The sequence below is a fragment of the Tachyglossus aculeatus genome, chromosome X4 (genome assembly GCF_015852505.1).
Source record: "Tachyglossus aculeatus isolate mTacAcu1 chromosome X4, mTacAcu1.pri, whole genome shotgun sequence".
In the NCBI taxonomy this organism is placed as follows: Eukaryota; Metazoa; Chordata; class Mammalia; order Monotremata; family Tachyglossidae; genus Tachyglossus; species Tachyglossus aculeatus.
The window spans coordinates 51,830,825-51,852,653 of NC_052098.1; the positions used below are offsets into that span (position 1 = coordinate 51,830,825).

Consider the following 21,829-nt stretch of genomic DNA (forward strand, 5'->3'; position numbering starts at 1 on the left):
TAATTTTATCGGTGAAGGTGACCTGGCCAATGTATATATTTTTTCTCTTTGTGTGTTGAAAAGTCGTATCTAGTCCTGTAAGAATAATTTCATTTCTGTATATTTGAGTTGAGTGGGAGGTAGATATTCGAAGAAAGAAGTCTCATTTTTTTAAAATTTCATTTGTTTTCACAGAAGAGCGAGTTGTTCCCATTGAGGTGTGCCGTTCCAAACTGTCAAAATACTTGCAGGGAATAGTTTTCCGCTGTGATAAGTGTACCTTCACCTGCTCCAGTGATGAGAGCTTGCAGCAACACATAGAGAAGCACAATGAGCTGAAACCTTACAAATGCCAGCTCTGCTACTATGAGACCAAACACACAGAAGAGCTGGACAGCCACCTTCGAGATGAGCATAAGGTACGGCCCTTGGAGGTTTTCCTTCTGACTGGTTGCACACCAAAATGAGCGTGCACGGTTGTGTTCTGAATTTAGTTGAGCCGTTCCCCATAGTTGGTGCACAGAGTGTGGTGGATTGAAAGTGATGGTAAAGTAATGATAAGTCTAAATATGCAAATGATCTAGTATGGATTGAAATAGCTGTTGCTTGGGGGACAACAGGTCCAGGCTGAGATTTGGGTAGAAAATAATAAAAGTGAAGGTTTGTTACACTAGGCAGCTTAGCCTAGTGGATGGAGCATGGGCTTGGGAATGAGAAGGACTTGGCTCTGCCATTTGTCTGCTGTGTGACCTTAGGCAAGTCACTTCACTTCTCTATACCTCAGTTACCTCATCTGTTAAATGGGGATTAAGACTGTGAGCCCCTCATACGACATGGACTGCATCCAACCTGATTAGTTTGTATTTACTCCAGCACCTAGTACAGTGCCTGACACACAGTAAGTGCTAACAAATACCATAAGACTAAGAGTTACAGCCTCTGCCAGGGCTTAGTTGATCTTGTGTTTGCACTCCAGAGACCTTAGAATCCAGAGAAATCATTCACCATCCCTTGTCCACCCTACCATTATGCTGACCTGGCATGTCATTACCAGAGGGTTTAACACTCTATTATCTGATACTGTCCATTTTCTCATCCTCTTTTGAAAAGGATTTGCTTTGGAAAACAGCTTTATAAAATAATTTTAATATGCTATCTTTTTCCCCCACTCCCAAGCAAAATGAGGCCTCTTGTACCCACAGCCTTATGAAAATATATTTTATCTCTGAAGAAAGCAGGGGGTAAGGGAGATTTGGCTTGCCAGCCAGCTAAGGAAGCACAGTCTTTGAGTTGTTTGGATACACAGCTGGTCAGAGGTTGCAAGATAGTAGTGTGTTCTAACAGGAATATGACGTGCCTTCTGCTATACTCTGCTTTGGGCAGGACTTTGTTAGAGTACTATGTCCAGATTTGGTCACTGCATTTTCCAAAAGATAAAGAGAAACTAGAGAAAGTCCAGAGAAGAGCAACAAAACGGAGTACTGGGTTGGAAAATAGGTTTTTTGAGGAAAGGGTAAAGGGACTGGAGGTGTTTAGCCTAGAGATGAAACATCTCAAAGGTGGCTTAATAACTTTCCTCAAGAATATGAAGAATTTTTATAAGAAGAATGTTGACCATTTGTTTTCCATGCCTACAGAGGATTGAATAAGAAGAAATGGGCTTAATTTTAAATTGGAAGGATAAAAGAAGTTCATGACTGTCAGAATAATAAAAACACCAAAGGAAGTAATCCAGGGAATTTGGTGAGGTACCCACCCCTGGAGAGCTAAGAAAAGGGTGGGCAACCATTGGTTTTGAATGGTTCATTCACCTGCCTAGAGGTGACTGAGTTCATTTGCAGCTAGGATTCTAAGAGTCTATCATTGGGTTCACTTAAAAAAACAACAACAACTCTTCAAGCCTACCAGGAACTTCTGCTTCAGTCTAGAACTTGAAGTACAAACAAACTCTCATAGCCAAGCTTGTCTTTCTCACACACCATGCACGCACGCGCGCGCGCACACACACACACACACATAGAGAGAAAGAGAGAGAGAGAGAGAGAGAGAGCACTTAATCTACCATCTAGCTACAGGTCAGGTAGTCCCTAGACTCTTAGGCAAAAGTTTATAAGACAAGAATGTAGGAAAAATTATTCTTTGGTCTCTCCTCCTTTAAGAGTGGCAGCCGCCTTGGGTGATCACATTGGAGCATCTTTGGTCCATGAATAGAATGGCTGAATTTTTCTGGCATTAGAATGCCAAGATACTAGGACTGAATTAGATCTCTGAAGGGCGAGCATTCCACAATTCAGCCTCCTTATAAATTTAATCTTGGGGTCAGAAATAGCCGCAATGCAGTAAGGAAATAGGCTGAAGTGACATCGGACACACGAATTAAGCATTGAGTGTGGGAGAAATTCAGATCACTACATAGAGTAGATCCGGGCATGACCTTAGTGCAGTTGAGGCTTTTGAGTGGGGGCTAAGAGAAGTGTGAATTGTGTATCATAGACTCTTCCCATAAATAACCTTAGGTGCTTTTTGAACTCTGTGACTTTGTGCAACACCCTTGGGATGGTTCCATGAAATGAAATGCCAGCAGAACAAACACAGTACATAACCTAGTGGGATTTGCCTTTTTTGAAGGAAACATACAAAGCAGTAGAAGATTTTCAGGACTGGCCTCCTGCATCTGTACCTACAGTGTTTGACACCCACAGTTACCTGTTTTGCAGGTGTTAAATGAGCACAGTTAATGATGGCATTTATTAAGTGCTTACTATGTGCAAAGCACTGTTCTAAGCACTGGGGAGTTTACAAGGTGATCAGGTTGTCCCACAGCGGGCTCACAGTCTTAATCCCCATTTTAGAGATGAGGTAACTGAGGCACAGAGAGTGTAAGTGACTTGCCCAAAATCACACAGCTGACAAGTGGTGGAGCCAGGATTTGAACCCATGACCTCCGACTCCAAAGCCCGTGCTCTTTCCACTGAGCCACGCTGCTTCCGTTTTGCAATTTATACTATCCTACCTTGAATTCTTTATGATCTTTGAAAATTCTTCCCTTTCACCATCTCATGATCCTTGCAACATCCTTGTGAAGTAGTGAGGGGACAGGCACTGCTATCATTCCCATTTTACAAGTTGAGAAAATAGAGGCAAGTGTCAGTTATGCCCGGTATGAGTATCTGGTTTCCCCTCCTCCCCATCCCCCCCGCCTTACCTCCTTCCCCTCCCCACAGCACCTGTATATATGTATATATATTTCTACATATTTACTACTCTATTTATTTTACTTGTACATATTTATTCTATTTTATTTTGTTAATATGTTTTGTTTTGTTGTCTGTCTTCCCCTTCTAGACTGTGAGCCCGCTGTTGGGTAGGGACTGTCTATATATTTTGCCAACTTGTACTTCCCAAGCGCTTAGTACAGTGCTCTGCACACAGTAAGTGCTCAATAAATACGATTGAATGAATGAATGAATGGTTTGTAGATTACCCACGCCCCATTTTCCTTCTTTTTCTCCCTTTAACTGCCTGCCTTTTGACCACTTCACTGCTCATTAGCACCTCCAGCAACAGACTCAGGGAGGGGAGGGAGATTTGAATAGGTCAGATTTGCTTTTTATTAACAGCTATGGTTAAAAAAGGAGGAGGGTTGAAATTAATGGTTAGAAGGAGGGTCTGGATTACCTGTGAATTTCATATCAATCAGTCAATCATATTTATTGAGCACTTACTGTGTGCAGACCACTGTACCAAGCTCTTGAGAGAGTACAGTATAACAATATAACTATCAGCGTGGCTCAGTGGAAAGAGCACGGGCTTTGGAGTCAGAGGTCATGGGTTCAAATCCCGGCTCCGCCAATTGTCAGCTGTGTGACTTTGGGCAAGTCACTTCACTTCTGGGCCTCAGTTACCTCATCTGTAAAATGGGGATTAAGACTGTGAACCCCCTGTGGGACAACCTGATCACCTTGTAATCTCCCCAGTGCTTAGAACAGTGCTTTGCACATAGTAAGTGCTTAATAAATGCCATCATTATTATTATTATCACATTCCCTGCCCATAATGAGCTTTTCATGCTCTCCCTCATCAACCCCTGCCCTTGACAGTAAGCGCTCAATAAATACGATTGAATGAGTATTCTACAGTTGACAGTATGTTCGGTGTTCAGGAGTGATAGTTATGCCTTTAGAGTCAATTCTCCTGTATCATGGGGAGTTGCATTCTTGAGAAACCTTAAGTTAAGGAAAACTTGCATTTTAGCATTTGCCCTGAATTCAGTGCCACACAAACATGTGAACCTCCATTTCTTCTGACACTACATCATGCTCTGACAGACATTTATTGTTAGAATAATATTCCCTAATTATGATAATTGTGGTTTTTGTTAAGCATTTACTGTGTGCCAAATACTGTAGTAAGTTCTGGGGTAGCTACAGGATAATGAGGTCAGACACATTTCCTGTCCCACATGGGGCTCCCATGTTCTGTCTAAAAGGCATTGTGAAAACAAGTGTTTCATCAGAATTTCTGTGCCACTCTACTGAATGATACTTAAATGGTTAATTTTTTTAACACTTCCCTTCATGGAAGTTCTTAAAATGAGGCAAAAATATGATTTTTATCCCCAACTCATAAGATCCAGTTAACTGTACTTGAAACCTTGTTCAGTTGTTTAATAGTAATAATGATGATGGCATTTTTGTTAAGCGCTTACTATGTGTGAAGCACTGTTCTAAGTGCTGGGGGGATACAAGGTGATCAGGTTGTCCTGCTTTGGGCTCACAGTCTTTAATCCCTGTTTTACAGATGAGGTAACTGAGGCTCAGAGAAGTTAAGTGGCTTGCCCAAGGTCACACTGCAGACATATGGCAGAGCCAGGATTAGAACCCATGACCTCTGACTCCCAAGCCCGTGCCCTTTCCACTGAGCAACACTGCTTCTCGTAAATAGTAATAATGTGTGGCTCAGTGGAAAGAGCCCAGGCCTGGGAGTCAGAGGTCGTGGGTTCTAATCCCGGCTCCGCCACTGTCAACTGTGTGACTTTGGGCAAGGCACTTGACTAATCTATGCCTCAGTGACCTCATCTGTAAAATGGGGATTAAAACTGTGAGCCCCACGTGGGACAACCTGATTACCTTGTATCTACCCCAGCGCTTAGAACAGTGCTTGGCACATAGTAAGCGCTTAACAAATACCATTATTACTATTATTATTATTATTATTATAACAATAACTGTGGTATTTATTAAGCACTTACTATGTGCCAGGCACTGTTTTAAGCACTATGTAGATACAAGATAATCACGTTGGACATAGTCTTTGTCCCACATAGGGCTCACAGTCTTAATCCCCATTTTACAGATGAGGGAATTGAGGCACAGAGAGAGGTTAAGAGACTTGCTCAGGGTCACACAGCAGACAAGTGGCAGAGTCAGGATTAAAACCCAGATCCTTCTGACTCCCAGGTCCATGCTCTAGCCACGCTGCTACTTTAAAATCAATTAATCAATCGATTATATTTTTTGAGTACTTACTATGTACAGAGCATTGCCCTCAATGCTTGGGAGAATACAGTGCAACAGAATTAACAGACATGTCCCCTGCCCATAATGACTTACAAAAGAAATACTTTGTGGTTAAACCATGTCAAGAAGCAGCATGGCCTAATGGAAAGAGCCTCGGGAATCAGAGGATCTAGGTTCTAATTCCAGCTCCTCCACTTGTCTGCCTTGTGACCTTGGGTAAGTCATTTAACTTCTCTGTGTCTGTTACCTCATTTGAGGGGATTAAGACTGTGAGCCTTTTGTGGGACAGGGATTGTGTCCAACCTGACTATCCTGTGTCTACCCCAACGCTTGGTACAGTGCCTGGCACATGATATGCATTTAACAAATGTCATTTAACAATAAAAGTTTCCCTTACAGTCATTTATAACACTCATTATAAACTCCCTAGCCAAGAAACAAAGTCAGAGGAGGAACATTGCTAACAGACCCAGCTATTGCTACAGCACTGTAGACTCGTAGGCAGGGAAATTGTCTGTTTATTGTTGTATTGTACTCTCCTAAGCACTTAGTACAGTGCTTTGCACACAGTATGCGTTCAGTAAATACATTTGACTGACTGACTACTACATTCATTCAATTCTATTTATTGAGTACTTATTGTGTGCAGAGCACTGTACTAAGACCTTGGGAGAGTACAGTATAACAATAAACAGACAAGCGTACTAGAATAAATTTGTAAATTACATGGTACAGCAGCAAGTTCTCTGCCATTTCCCCTATTTCTAATTTATTGTAATGTCTGTCTTTCCCTATAGACTGTAAGCTCCTGGTGGGTAGGGATCATCAGCGCTTAGAACAGTGCTTTGCACATAGTAAGCGCTTAATAAATGCCATTATTATCATTATTATGTCTACCAATTCTGTTGTACTTTTCCAGACACTTAGTACAGTGCTCTGCACAGTTAGTGCTCAATAAACACCATTGATTGCAGAGGGTGGGTAGTGCGTTTCTATGCCTTGGCACTGAAAAGTGCCATTTAAGAAGAGAGGGATAATAGAATTAACACTCCTCCCCACCTTTGACCTTTTTTGGATTGGTGAAGAACAAGAGGTTTTCAGGTACCATCTGAACTGTCAGGGAAATCTTTTGACAGGGTTCCATTGTTCTCTGAGCTATAAGATTCAGAGCTTTGTATCATGCAGAGCAGTGCAATTCTTATGTTGAGGTTTCTAATCATTTTTACAATGATCTTAACAGTTCTTGGAGGCTGCTTTCCAAATGTCCTCTAAACCTTCTATTTGTCCCCTTTCTCCTCTTTGTCTTCTCTCCTTCCCCTTCTTCTTCCCTTCCTTTTTCTCCTTTGACCCTTCTCAGTTAAATATTGAGTTCCTCTTGTAAGCAGAGCATTGAACAGGGGGCTTGGGAGAAAATAAAAGAGAAACAAGTGGTCTCTGTCCCCTGGGAATTTATAATCTAGTTGGGGAGACAGTTGGGCATACATTACAAACATATAATTCCATATTATAAATTACTCCTTTATATTAATGCCTGTCTCCCCCTCCAGACTGTAAGCTCATTGTGGGCAAGGAACATGTATGCTGACTCTGTATTGTGCTCTCCGAAGTGCTTAATCCAGTGCTTTCCATAAATACCACTGATGGATTGATAAAATAGGAACAAGAGTAAGAGTGTAGTACATGCAACCGATAATGGAAGTAGGCCATTGCATAGAGTGCTAAGGGAGGCTGATAAAATGTCCTGATTGGGCAGGTGAAGATTAGGCAGAGAAGGCCTCTCGGAGGAGATGGATTTTTAGAAGTTCTCTGAAGGGAGGAAGGAATGTGATTTGCTACTTTTTCAATTCCCCCTCCTCTGTCACTGTAATACTAGTTAGCCCTTTGAACTATGAATGAGGAATCAGTGGCTCTAAATGATTCTTTACTCTGGGTTAGGTCAAGTTTATTTTGGAGCTTACTTACTTGGAATTGCTTTACTATTTGTTTTGTTAGATGTGGAGGGCTCCATATTTGGACTTTTCTTTTTAGGTCATTCATTCTTCTCTTCCTATGAGAGCATGGGAATGAATGTGTATTATATGTCTTTGCATAAAATTCTCTGTCTGGTCCTATATGGAAAAGAGAAAAAGTATAGTGTAATTAAAGAGATATTAGACCAGAGTATCAAGAGCACAGATATCAGCCCAGAAAAGGCCACTATCAGATTTTCAGGACAATTCTGTTTTTCCCATGATTTTTCCTTAATCATTTATTGAAGAAAATTCCTGGAGCACAAGGGACTCCCGGCACAGATACCACCATTTGAAATGTATGCACATTTTAAATAAAATAAATCCTCACAGAGTGCCTCTCCAGATGTCCTGAATTTGCCCAGGTGGGATATTGCTCAAACTCAGAGAGATGTGGCAGTATACCCTGCCAAGATATGGTTGCAAGCTAAATGTGACCGGAGCCCATTAAAAATCTGACTGAGTCACCCGTAAGTGATTGGTTCTTGCCTCTAAGAGTGTATTTGAGAAGGGAGCAGGGAGAGAGGATGTATAGCCCCTTGTGGGAAGTGGAATTGGCTGGAGAATCCACTATCTCTTTTTTTTTTTTTTTTTGGTATTTGTTTACTATGTGTCAAGCAATCAGTCGATCAATGGCATTGATTAAGCATTTATTGTGTGCAGAGCACTGTACGAAGCACTTGGAAGAGTACAGCCTTGGCTTAGTGGATAGAACAAGGGCCTGGGAGTCAGAGGGACCTGGGTTCTAATCCGGGCTCTGTCACATATCTGCTGTGTGATCTTGGGCAAGTCACTTAACTTTTCTGGACCTTCATTCCTCATCTGTAAAATGGGGATTATGAGTATGAGCCTCATGTGGGACAGGGACTGTGTCCAACCTGATTAGCTTGTATCTATTACCCCAGTGCTAAAAACAGTGCTTGGCACATAGTAAGTGCGTAACAAGTACCATAATTATTATATTATTATTATTACAGTATAACAGAGTTGGTAGACACATTCCCTGCCCACACAAGCTTATAATCACTGACTTAAGTACTGGGGTAGATACAAGATAATCAGGCTGGACAAAGTCTCTGTCCCACAAGAGGCTTACAGTCGAGTAGGAGGGAGAACAGGTATTGAATCCCCATTTTGCAGTTGAGGAAACAAGCCAAGTGAAGTGACTTGCCCAAGGTCACACAGCAGAGAAATGGTGGAGCTGGGATTAGAACCCAGATCCTTTGGCCCCCAGGCCCATGCTCTTTCCACAAGGCCACACTGCTTCCCACTCCCTGTGCTTTAGTTTTATAAGCACAATATAAAAGCTCCCTTTCATCTGGCTTCACTTTGCCCACAGTACCCCAGTTCTTTGTACATGCATTTATTCCTTCCCCATCCGTCAGCCCCCAATAGAGGCAGGGAGCGGAGGGAAGGAAAGGTTGATGCATCCCTAATGTACTCGTCTACTCTCTGAAGCTTCCAGTGCAGCACTTCCAGAGTCTTTCTAGATGGCCAAAGTCCGAACTCTGAGATTAAATTACTGGGAGGAAGAGTCAATGAAATGGACCCCACAACTCTTAAAAGGGCCTCCTAAATAGTTATGGTATTTGTTAAGTCCTTTTTATGTGCCAGGCACTGTACTAAGCACTAGGGGGGAATACAAGCAAGTCAAGTTGGACACAGTTCCTGTCCCATGTGGAGCTCACAATCTCGATCCCCCTTTTACAGGTTAGATAACTGCGGCACAGAGAAGTTAAGTGACTTGCCCAAGGTCACACAGCAGACAAGTGGCGGAGCCGGGATTGGAAACCATGACCTTCTGACTCCCAGACCCGTGCTCTATCCACTATGCCATGCTGCTTCTAAAGATTAATTGAGCCCCCAAAGGCTCAGTTAGTCCAGTGCTCTGCATACAATAAACACTCAATAGATTATGTTCAACGGATGGTATGTATTGTTGATGATGATAATGATGTAGTGGGCACTCTAGACTGTAAGCTCACTGTGGGAAGGGAAATTGTTCATTCATTCATTCAATTGTATTTATTGAGCACTTACTGTGTGCAGAGCACTGTATTAAGCGCTTGGGAAGTGCAAATCGGCAACATTATTGTTGTATTGTACTTTCCCAAGCGTGTAGTATAGTGGTCTGCACACAGTAAGCGCTCAGTAAATACGATTGAATGAATGAATGGAGTTGAACTGCTTGAACTGGTGTATTGATGTATTCTACCTTGGCTTGTGCTCCACTGAGACCGTGTTCCACAACCCCAAAATCGGAGATCTTGAGATCTCATCCCACTATTACCCACTGACTTAATGTCTCAGGAGATACAGTTGCATTGTGCCAGGTATTTTCTCAGAACACAAATGGTGTGTAGATTTTACTGTGTAAAAGATCATCCATGGTGAGCACTTAAAATAAGGATAACAGATTAATTTACTAATAATAATCATATTCATACTTGTACCCTTCTAGATTGTGAGTGCATTATGGGCAGGAAACACATCTGCTAATTCTTTTGTATTGTACTCTCCCAAGCACTTAGTATGATTGATTGATACTCTATATTCAAATACTCTGCACCTGGTAGATGCTCAGTAAATACTAATGAGAGGAAGATAGGAGCAAGATAAACGTTAACTAGCATATTAAATGGGGATTAAGACTGTGAGCCCCATGAAGGACGTGAACTGTGTCCAACCTGATTAACTTGTACCTACCCTGGTGCTTAGTACAGTGCCTGCCACATAGTAAATGCTGAACAAATACCATTTAAAAAAAAAAACTGTTCGCTGGAGAGATGATTGTCCAGAGATGAGTAGTTAAAGGGACAATATCATTTAGTCGAGACTTGGACCAGGCATGGTAGTTGCCAGATTTGCTTTGCAATTGTTTCTCTGTCACAGGAGAGAAACTTGGTTGGTTTCGAGACTCGTGGCTCACTTATTTGTTTGGGCCTTCTTCCAGGTGAGCCGTAACTTTGAGCTGGTTGGGCGGGTGAATTTGGATCAGCTGGAACAAATGAAGGGAAAAACAGAGAGCTCCAGCAGCGACGAGGATGAGAAGGAAGAGGAAATGAACAAAGATGAAGACAGAGGTTAGTCTCGCCTCTTTGCCTTTGTAACCAGGGCAGTACCCAATATGGTGAGGAAGGGCTCATTGTAAATTTAGCCTGTGTAGTAAATTTTGCTCCTCGTGTTCTAAAGGAGCAAGTAGCAACATTGGACTCATTTTTTGTGAAATATGACTCACTAAAGTAGGTCCCATTTTACATACGCACAAATATATTTGCATGCATATTATGTCGTAGAGATATCTGAGTAAAGAAGGGTTGAACTCCATGTAGTGGAAGAATTGTATCACTGAAATCTCCAGGCCATGAACTGAAATAAGAGAGTGCTTTTAGTTTGCGATGGATCAGCTTTCAGACCTCAGATTTCTCAAAAACAAATGGCATGGTGATGATGCACGGATTAAATTAGTATTATAACTGTTGTTCATGGAGTGAGGAGAGGTTGGCCGGAAACGTGTGATTATGTCCTCTCTCTCCCCCTTACAAGGTCCCTTACTTCCAGTCTTTCCTGGACAACTGCTGAAGATAGATGAGGAGGACTTTGTTTTTGTTCTCCTGCAAAGAACTGTATTTTGTGTGTGTGAAAGAGGTCCTGGGGGAAACAGCGCTGTGTGATCCCATTCTATACAGTCAAAAGGCCAGGTCCTGGTTTAATACTTGAACTTGAGACCTTATACATTATGGGGAATGGGGACTCCCTGCGAGCTGAGGTGCTCCAAGTCCCGGCAAGCCAAACAAACAAAAAAATCCTTTTGTTATGATCTGGATTCAGAAAAACTTGAATCAGTGGATAGTTTTATTGATGCTGTTGAAGATTTATAACCTTCATTAGCAGGGGCAGTAGAAATACATTCTTCGCTAGGGAAATGCTTATGATGTGAGAAGTGGGACCTTTTTTTTTAGCCATTTCATATGTATTATTTCCCTAGTGGTGATCTCTTAACATCTGTGAGCTGTTACTAGAATTCTCAATTTGAGTGGGGATGCATCTTACAGAAGGTACAAAGGACCCTTTTTCTTCAGGATGTTGTGTGCTTTGCTCTTCTTTATCGCTTTATCGGTTCCTCTTCAGGAAATAAATTGTTCCTCATTGATTGTTATGACTTTTAATCTTTTAAGCTTAATACAGGTTTGAAGGGTAAGGTCATCAGTTCAACCCAAATTGTCCCTCCTCCCTGCTCATGAAAACCAATTTAGAAAACTGGGTTGGGAGGGAGGAGACAGGTGAAGTGGTGGAATGTTTAAACAGATTTTCTCTCCTCCCCCATCTCTCCTCTCTTCTCTTTCTCAATAGCGTTGTGGCATAAATCCAGCTCGGCACAACTGAAATGAGCTCAATTGTCTCTGACTGCTTCTCGCTGGAGAGCATGTAGTCCACATTCATGAATCCTAACCACACAGAATTGAAAAGTCTTAGGGTTGGGGAGGAATGGATTCTTCCCTGAAAGAGTAGGGGGATTTACATGAGTAACTCCCAGTAATGTTAATGGGAATTACACACATAAATCTCCCTCTTCCCCCTCGTTGAAAGGAGACTAGTCCCTATTGTCTGTATCTCCTCTGGACAGACCCAGAATCAATTTTCCACTCTCTAGGTGCATTCTTTTAGAGGAGAAGGCTTAATACACAATAACATCCTTACCATTTTACCAACAGTAAGTTTTCAGTGAGTAGAAGCATAGCGAGGCATGGTAGGAGGAGCACCCCTAAATTTTCCCAGCAACTGTCTGTTGGTAGATACTAACAATTGCTTAATAGCCTCCCCCTGCAATGAAACTTGGCACTGGGAATTAGCAAAAAGCGAGCTGGTTTCGTGTTTCATAAGGAGGAAAGGAACAAGTGTTGGAGAAGCACTCCCCTATTGCAATTTAGATTTTTAATGAAGCGTAGCTAGTTATTGAGAAGCTAGGTGCATTTATATCCCTTCAATGCATAGATCCTAACTGCACATAAAATAGTGAGAGCGAGGGCTTGTGGATACTGGAGTTTCTGACTATGGAAGCTTGGTTTTGGACAGGGTGAATTTTAAAGTGAAGAAGCCAGGCATGCACAGATCAAAATTAAACCAAGCAGAATCCCCCTCTCTTTCATTATGTAGTTTGGGAGGAGTCAGGAAGGCAGTCTGTTGATTTCTTGCCCAAGATAATCCCTGCTAAGGAATTAATGCTCTGAGCAGATGGTGCTGTCTCATTTCCAGTGAAAAGAATCAAGCGAGATAGTCTGTGCAATTATTTTTAATGGCTTGTGTGGTGATCTTCTTAATTTGTGAGAAAATGTTTCATCTTTTGTTAAAACCAGCCCCATTCACACAGCTTTTTGTGTAAAAGATTAAGGCGGCCCAGAAACACCTAGCCAGTTCGTGTTGCCATAAGAATTTTATCAGATGGCATTCAACACGCGAGGCATCTTTCGGTAACATCTTGTGTGCACCAGCACATAGTGATCAGATATGTGGAGATGATCCTCTCTACAGTGTGCTTTGCCGTAACCATGCATTGTAACTAAAAAGCAGAATAGGCCCTGCCTATTCCTGGTATGAGGGCTTTGGTCCCATTTTATGGGAGAGGGCAAGGGCTGGGGAAGGGCTGTGACGTGATCTGATGACCCATGGTTCTGTGTTAGATTCTCCGTGTAGAATTGTTTTGGTTTATATGAAGTCCTTTGTGGTGACTGAAATAGGGGAGGAAGAGGTGGCCGGACATGGAGGACCAAGCTTTCTTATGTTTTCAGTGATATTTTGGGGCTGAGCCTCCGCTATCCACGAATGTTTTTTTATTTTTTCCCTTCAGGAGAGAGATGTTCAGAGAGGGGGTCTCTGGTGGCTGTTGATTCTTTCCTCTCCTTCAGTAATGCTTTTATTCCTTCTGCAGATCTCATGGCATTTTCTGACAGCGGGGCCCCCGTTTGCCCCGAGAAACGTTTTCCGTGTGAATTTTGTGGACGGACGTTTGCTCAGGGCTCTGATTGGGAGCGGCATGTGCTGAGGCACGGCATGTAAGTTACTGGAGGATGCTTCCCGACAATCCAGGACTCTAACGTGGTCTTAGAAGGGAACTGCTGGTGACCTGGGAGGTTGGGCTCGTTCTTTGGGTTCCCCTAGAACCAGGAACTAATATGGACAACCACAAGGTGCACTCTGTCCAATTCCAGCAGTATCCGTGTGTTCATCTGCAACTACGTTATTAAGAATGGAAGTGGGGGTGGTGATGATGGAAGGGGGAGTTGGTGAGTAAGACTGTGAGCCCCACGTGGGACAACCTGATGACCTTGTATCTACCCCAGCACTTAGAACCGTGCTTTGCACATAGTAAGCGCTTAGTAAATGCCATCATCATTATTATTATTATCTGGTATTTCAATGGCCATGTACCACCAACCTACTACACCTCTGTTGTTCTTAGTATAAAACTCTACCATGTCCATACCTAGTAATGGCCTCTATCTGGCTAGTGTTGATCCAGCCTAAAACAAAGTCAAATTTTCCACGAGAAAACTAGCCTGGGAGGCAGATGACGTGTTGTCCTGATCCTTTATCCTTGACTGAATTGAACATGTACGTTCACCTTACGTATCATAAATGTTCTCTCTGGGGGAATGGAATCAACCCCCTTTGCCAGCCTCTCAGACAGGTGGTATCCATAAAGTATTTGAGAGCCCTGAAAATAAAGTCACAGCTTTGATAAGATATTTTAACTAAAGGCACAACATATATAAGTTGGTGGAAATGTCCAATGTTGCAAGATGCTTTCAACTAATTTCAGTGACTCCCCAAGCTCATCTCTACATTATGGAGATGGTGGGGATGGGGGAGAATCACTGACCTCATAGGTTTCCTGCTATGGGAGAAAAGTCGTTGTGTTTGCCCCCAAGGCTGTTTGAGCTGGCCTCTCAGCCTTGCTCATTCCAGGTCTCTGACAGGACCCAAAAGTTTTCTAGTGGGGTGGAAAAGATTCCCAAACTGGATAATTTTAGTCCATTAGGTCTTCAAAACCTGCCTGCTCCTTAAAAGTTCCATCCCACTTGCTAGTCCCCTCCCAAAGTCCCTCCCGCTTCTTGCTCCCACACGCTAAAGGAAAAATATTTTCTAACCAGAACGCCTCCACCACCATCTGCAGTGGCAGCAAGAGGGTATTGGGGTGGAGGTGGCAGCTGGTGGAGGCAAGGCAGCCCAATGTGGCCAATGTTGCCCAATGTTGCCAACTTGTACTTCCCAAGTGCTTAGTACAGTGCTCTGCACACAGTAAATACAATTGAATTAATGAATGAAAGGCCCATCAGGGCCCCACTGGGAACTCAGGGGTGGGTGGGAAGGAGAGGAACATGGTGGGGAGAGAGGAGAGGGCCAAGCACTGCCATCCCTCCTGGACTCAGGCCCACATACAAAATCATTTTCATTCCTTAATGGTCATTCAGGGACCATTCCTTTAACCCGAACCAAGTCCCGACCTATTCCAGTTTCCTTCATCCCGGCACCCATGCCTTGCTTTAGAGGTTCTAATACAGCCAAAGTTGAAAAAACAAAAATCTGGGCCCAGCATTCTCAATTGATTCCACCTCATGACTTTTTGTTTTTGTTATTTGCTTCCGAATCTGTCCCTTAAACCTTTATCACACGTGACTTTGTACTGTGAGTAGCAACCCTTGCCATTTGTGTCCATGGGCTAGCAGAAGAGGAAGCCTAGATAACAGTATGTATATGTAGAAAATTGTGTCCCAAAAGAATAGTGTTTTAGGAGGTTCCACTCTTCATAAAGTCTGAAGGCGCATCATTCCTCATTGGGAGGGTAACTAGTTGTTCGAGGCTGTTATTTGGGAAAGGACACACCATTGAACTTTAATGGAATGGAGGCAGGTTAGTATTGCTCAATGAAACGTTCCTCATTTCCTCTCCCCTGCCAATGCTTTTCTATTTTCAGGGCTCTGAACGACAGCAAACAAAGGAGCAAAGAGGATGACCACCCAAAAGAGAGCCTCGAGGAAAGTCTTAAAATGTCTTTAACGGAAGAGAAGGAAGGTGACGAGGTGCTAGAGATGAACTTTCCCCTTGAGAATGAAACAGTAGCAGTCTGTGTGGTAGCTACCGACGAAACTCTCCAAGAAAATGCAGAGGCCAAAAATGAATGAGCATTTGGTGTGATTTTTAATCAAACCCTACTTGAACAGCGATGAAGGGGTGGGGGTGGGGGGCGGGGGGTGGGAGTTGGGTGGGTAGGGAGAAGTGAGAGGAGAAGACAGAAACAAAGCTGCTTTTTAGGACTGAACGATCTATTTTCAAAGCACTGGTACCTGTGTGAGTGAGTGTGTATATTAAAATTATTTAAATGGTGGAATAACTGGCTCCATTACATCACTGCAACTTTTCTTCCGGACCTTCACAATGGAGGTTACATTCATTTGGACTGTGGAAATGAATGTGCTTGTGCTACACAACGTGCTTTGTGGTGGAGCCTGGGACTGCATATGGAAAATGGAAGCTTCATGAGAATGGAAGAAGACTTCTTGTGAGGGGACAACTTTTTGACGCACAACTTTTCGTGCGTTTTTCTAGTTTTAATACATTAAGCTTTTCCAGACTTAACTGCAACCGCTTTAGAAAAAAAAAACTGCTTTGCTTAAAACAGTCACCTGTTTCCTAGTACCTCAGAATTAACCAAGGGAATTCTCTGCATTTGTCAGTACTACCTGTCGTTGTTGTGGTTAAATGTAGAGAGAACTGCTGGGCAAGATGGTGAATGGGAAAAAAAAAAGAGTTTTAAAGAAAGGAAAGCAAATTGTTCTTAAAATCCCGGTGTGGGTTTTATTTCTTAAAATACTGTGATTTTTTAAATTATTTTAGTAAAAAACAAAACAAACAAAAAAGAAACAGACTTTAATTACTAGATAACTGTTTGTGAAGTGTCATCCTTTATTCCAGGTAAGCTGTTCGTTAGTATTTCACTCTAATTTAGGATTTGATAGATTCATGTGAGCTACTTTCAAGGTGATTGTGCAGTTTTGTTTGCCACATGTTTATTTTCTATCAGCCTGAGGTGTTACAAATACAGCACAATTCTGTTTTTTCATGTAAAATGTTTTTGTTTGGGGGGCAGGGGAGATTTAGTTGTTGTGAATAGGAATGTTTTGATTTTAAACTTGGAAATAACAAAGAATTAACGTTTGTTTTTTTGTTTGTGTGTTTTTAATTTAACTAAAGAACCAAACTTACGGCACAGCTATGCAGCTTGTGGGCCAAACAAGGAGGTCCTCTTCACCATTATGTTGCTTGTCAAATTAACATAATATTGGTCTCTATCACATGAATAATTTCTGTAAAGATTGGCTGGATTTTTTGTGTGTGATTTAATTTTTTTTTTTTTTGCGAGGCCAGGGAATGTGTTTTTTAATCACGTCACTGGTGGTCAGAAGAGAAAAGTATATCCTACAAGGAGCCTGGAGAACTACTTTTATTTGATCTAGATGAGAGCTGCTATGTTTCTCCTTATTAGCTTTAGCATGAGGGGGGCAGCATAGGCTGAAACTAAGTCTACACATATGGTATGTTCTGATTGTGAGCAAAGGGTTTCGTTCCAAAAAGTAGAAAGAACTTTTATTGAAACCTAGTTTTTAGACGTGTGTGTGCGTGCGTGTGTGTGTGCGCGTGTGTGCGCGTGTGTGTGTCCTTTTGTTTTCATGTTTTGTTTTTTACTAGGGAGGGGTGGGTGAGGGAGGAAAGGGAGGGTGGGGGGGGGAAAGGGGTAAGGGGGTTGTTGAGAAGACAGTGTCCCACACAGCTTCAAATAAAATCCATGGAAAGATGTTGCATTTGTGGAATAAGTGCTTACTTGAAAAGCATGTGTGTTTTGTTTTTTGGTTTCTTTTTGGTTACTTTTTTTTTTCCTTTTCTTGCTGTTATGGATTCTTATTTGCAGGGTGTTTGTTTTATTTTGGGGGAGGGGGGAACATAATGTGGAAACCAGAAAGGGGGAAAGGGGAATGAACTATTTAGAAAAATACTCATTTTGTGTCTGTATTTGTTTTTAATTGGCCACGTTTCAAATGTATTTAAACAGTTCCATACCTGGATTGGGTGTTTGTAATGGTTACCAAAAAAAAAAAAAACCATAAAAAAAAGAAAATGATTGTGACATGCTTTTATCACTACTTTATTTTTCAAATAACATGTAAATATTGTAATCCATTGGATTTTGTTTTGCTAACCTGTTAATAAAAATATGGGACCATTATCCTTTTAACAAGGCTAGAATGTCATTTTTTTCTTTATTCAAAATGTATACCTGATATATTGTGGCCACACATTTTGATGCATTATTATAATTCTGTTGACTGTAATGACCTAGAATTGACAATAACATTTTTTCATTGTTTAATTTATACAGAGGACATTTTTTTCAGAGCTTGAGAAAGGAAATAAATAGCAAAATGATGACCCATTGACTCCAGCAGTCAGTATTTCCTGATACTACATACTTGATTATTGGTGGGGAGATCCTGAGTTGAAGCAAAGGGTTAAAAAAAAATTAAAAAGCAAGTAGGTTATTCAAGTTGTTGGCAACATACATTTTGTAATGAAAAGTGAAAAATTAATAAAGAACTTTTTGCAAATGTGTCTATGGCTGTGGATCTATCTTCAAAAATACTCCCAAAATAGTGCCTCAAAAGGAAAAGCAATTTATTAGCAGAGCTGATTGTCCACATCAGTTGGGACGGGGGCCAGGTGTGTATGAGAGAGAGTATGAGAAAAATTAATAAAGAACTTTTTGCAAATGTGTCTATGGCTGTGGATCTATCTTCAAAAATACTCCCAAAATAGTGCGACAAAAGGTAAAACAATTTATTAGCAGAGCTGATTGTCCACATCAGTTGGGATGGGGGCCAGTTGTGTGTGAGAGAGAGTATATCTGTGTTGATGCTACAAATGGTGAAATTTCTGCCCCATGTATGTGCTGTTGAAAGGAGAGTCTCTTTTACAGTGTCCCTTAAAGATTAGGGCCCTTTTTCTAGCCCTCTTGTCTAATCTCGCTGAACACAGCATCCCTAAACAGAGGTGGTAAAATGCAAAGTATACTACCAAACGACACTGTTGCCTCTTTGGAGCTGCCCCCTAGGTTGTGGGGTGGAGAAGAGTCCCGGCTCCTCCACTTGTCTGCCGTATGACCTTGGGCAAGTCACTTCAGTTGTGTGCCTCGGTTACCTCATAATAATAATGGTATTCGTTAAGTGCTTACTATGTGCCAAGCACTGTTCTAAGCGCTGGGGTGGATACAAAGTAATCAGGTTGTACCACGTGGGGTTCACAGTCTTAATCCTCAGTTTACAGGTGAGGTAACTGAGGCACAGAGAAGTTAAGTGACTTGCTCAAAGTCACACAGCTGACAAGTTGCAGAGCTGAGATTAGAACCCATGACCTCTGACTCCCAAGCCCAGGCTCTTTCCACTAAGCCAAGTTGCTTCTATAAAATGGGGATAAAAGACTGAGCCCTATGTGGGACAAGGACAGTCTCCAATCTGATTTGCTTGTATCTATCCCAGTGTTTAGTACAGTGCCTGGCACATAGTAAGCACTTAACAAATACCATGGGAAAAAAAAGAGGTAGAGAAAGCAGTAACCTAACATCAGTAAGCCATGTGCTTGATTTGCGTTTGCAGGAAAGGTGATGAGTTATGTTGAGTTACCCACACTTTGGCATAGAGGATAGAGCACAGGCCTGAGAGCAGGGAGGTCATGAGTTCTAATCCTGACTCCATCACTTGTCTGCTGTGTGACCTTGGGCAAATCACTTAACTTCTATGCCTCAGTTACCTCATCTGTAAAGTGGGGATTGAGACTGAGCCCCACGTGGGACAGGGACTGTGTCCAATTTCCTTGTATCCACCCCAGTGCTTAGTACAGTGCCTGGCAAGTAGTAAGCACTTAACAAATACCATTATTATTATTATTTCTTACCTGATCCCCAGATGGCCACTGAAAGGGTGAGCCGGTGGGTTCTGTGGTCCCCGCAGCGGAAATCTCTACAATAGGAGACACTGCTTGGCTCCCCCCCATTTCATAACCACTGCTAATGGCACACCCCAAACTGTATAGAAAAGGCATGGCATAGTGGATAGAGCATGACCCTTGGAATCAGAAAATCATCAATTCTAATCCTGGCTCTGCCTCTTGTCTGCTGTGTGACCTTGGGCAAGTCACTTCACTTCTCTGTGCCTACCTCATCTGGAAAATGGGGATGAAGACTGTGAGCCCCATGTGGGACAGGGACTGTGTCCTACTTGATTCCCTTGTATCTACCCCAGCACAGAACAGTGGTGGGCACATAATAAGTGCTTAACAAATACCACAATCATCATCAATCCTCACCCCAAATCTGTACTCCGTGCAAGGCTAGACTAGCTCTGAGAATCTTACTGGGAAGTGCCTGATCTGAATGGAGGTTTGAAAGTAGGATGGGCTTGGGGAACAGAAGTATCTCTAAACTTCTAACTGCCACTCTACAGCCCCGAGTCACTTCCAAGGAGACACTTTTGGGTCCAGATATGCGACCACCGGCTGCCCCCTGCCCCAAGTAGGCCACGGTCTTGAACAAGTGGAATGGAACATTTCAATCGATTTGTCAATCAGTAGTATTTATTGAGCACTCATTGTCTGCAGAACACTGTCATAAGCCCTTGGCAGAGCACAGTACAACAAAGTTGACAGTCATGATAGCTGCCTATGTACACTAGGTGGATATTATCATTCAATCAATCAATGGTATTTATTGAGTGCTTACTGTGTGCAGAGCACTGTACTAAGCATTTGGAAGAGTATGGTACAGCAGAGTTGATGGACGCATTCCCTGCCCACAACTAGCTTACGGTGTAGAGGGGGTATTATGCCCAGAAACTATGTACTTTAAATAGAAAGATGGACTAATTAAGCAAAATAAGGTTCAGCTATCAGAGACAGGGATTGCTCAGTTAACCTAAATTTCAGCTCCAGGATTGCACTTCTTTGGGCAATTAGTGCTCACTGCCATTTGTTGCCAACTTGTACTTCCCAAGCGCTTAGTACAGTGCTCTGCACACAGTAAGCACTCAATAAATATGATTGATTGATTGATTGATCAAACACATTGCTAAACATGGGAAGGGTTGGTGATCATGTCGGTGGGCTGGGAGATCGTGTTCTCCAAAGCTGATTTAAATACTCTGCTATCGGGCTATAGTGAGGTTCCATAGCATTTATTCTTCCCACTGAACAAGAAATGGCAGCAAATCTCTTCTCATGATTTCCCACTAACTTCCAGTGAACAGCATTTGGGCAATCTGTTTTCATTTCTATTTTTCCCATTGTGTGTTATGCAGCGGAAATGAAACCGTACTGGTTACTCATGGTACAGATGGAGACTTTCCCTCAGTAACTGCAGTAAGAAGAAAGCAACGGTGCTCTTTGGAGAGTTTGAGTGTGTATGTGTGTCCATGGCCACGAAAGGTATTAGCAATGTATGACAGACAGCAACACTGTGTAATAGGGTGTACATTGCCATTAAATATCCTGTCTCTCGATGAAAGTGTTCTAGATGAACATAGTCTCTGATGGGAAGAGTTTTCTCTCCATATCTAAAACAAAAAAAAAGCCAATTTAGACATTTCTGAAACTTAGAGAAGTCCAAAAGTCATACAAAAATAGCTAATTGGGTTGGTTTTGTTCCCATTCTGAGAGCTTCATTCTTCAATTTTATCTGCAGTATAATCTACAAGTCAATGCATGAAATATATTTTTGCCTTTGCCAAAACCCCTTTTTGTAAAATATTTGCACAATGGCATATCACTGCTCTCAGTAGAAAATACTTAGTTTAACAAAAAACCCTTGTCCTGCCTTTTATTACAAATATGCAGTGGGACAGGGATATCTGTTTAGCGGGAGCCTTCACTTTGAATTATCCTGTGTAATGCTTCTTTAAATCCTAGCCAACCTTTGGACTAGTACTGGATCTTTTTTTATTGTTCTGGAATACACTGTTGTTGGTGCATACACAAAGTCACCCACCCTCAGTTCAACCATTTCCAGTTCTTTGCCGACTATAACGTCCAGTGTGGTAGGAGCCACTGTAAGGAGTTGCTGTAATAGAAAAGTAATGAAGGGGAAGAAGTAAATCAAGTACAAGTGGGGTGTATTTAGTATTGCATCCTTTCCATCTCATTTCACCTTAAGTGAAACATCGTTACATGCAGATATAATATTCAGCTTCCATCTTTCGTGAGTGATGTTGGGAAAATTTACCG

The 21,829-nt window shown here is 42.0% G+C and overlaps 1 protein-coding gene across 3 annotated transcripts in view; it reads left to right on the forward strand.

Moving 5' to 3' along the window:
• Positions 1-15,732, forward strand: part of ZNF462 (zinc finger protein 462) — a 125,168-nt gene extending 109,436 nt beyond the window's left edge. For all 3 annotated transcript variants that reach the window (XM_038769481.1, XM_038769480.1, XM_038769482.1), the window contains exons 10-13: positions 175-398; positions 10,461-10,590; positions 13,437-13,560; positions 15,483-15,732. In XM_038769481.1, the coding sequence (XP_038625409.1) occupies positions 175-398; positions 10,461-10,590; positions 13,437-13,560; positions 15,483-15,690 (686 nt within the window). In that variant the 3' untranslated portion in view covers positions 15,691-15,732. The remainder of the gene's footprint in view (positions 1-174; positions 399-10,460; positions 10,591-13,436; positions 13,561-15,482) is intronic.
• The last annotated feature ends 6,097 nt before the right edge of the window (positions 15,733-21,829 follow it).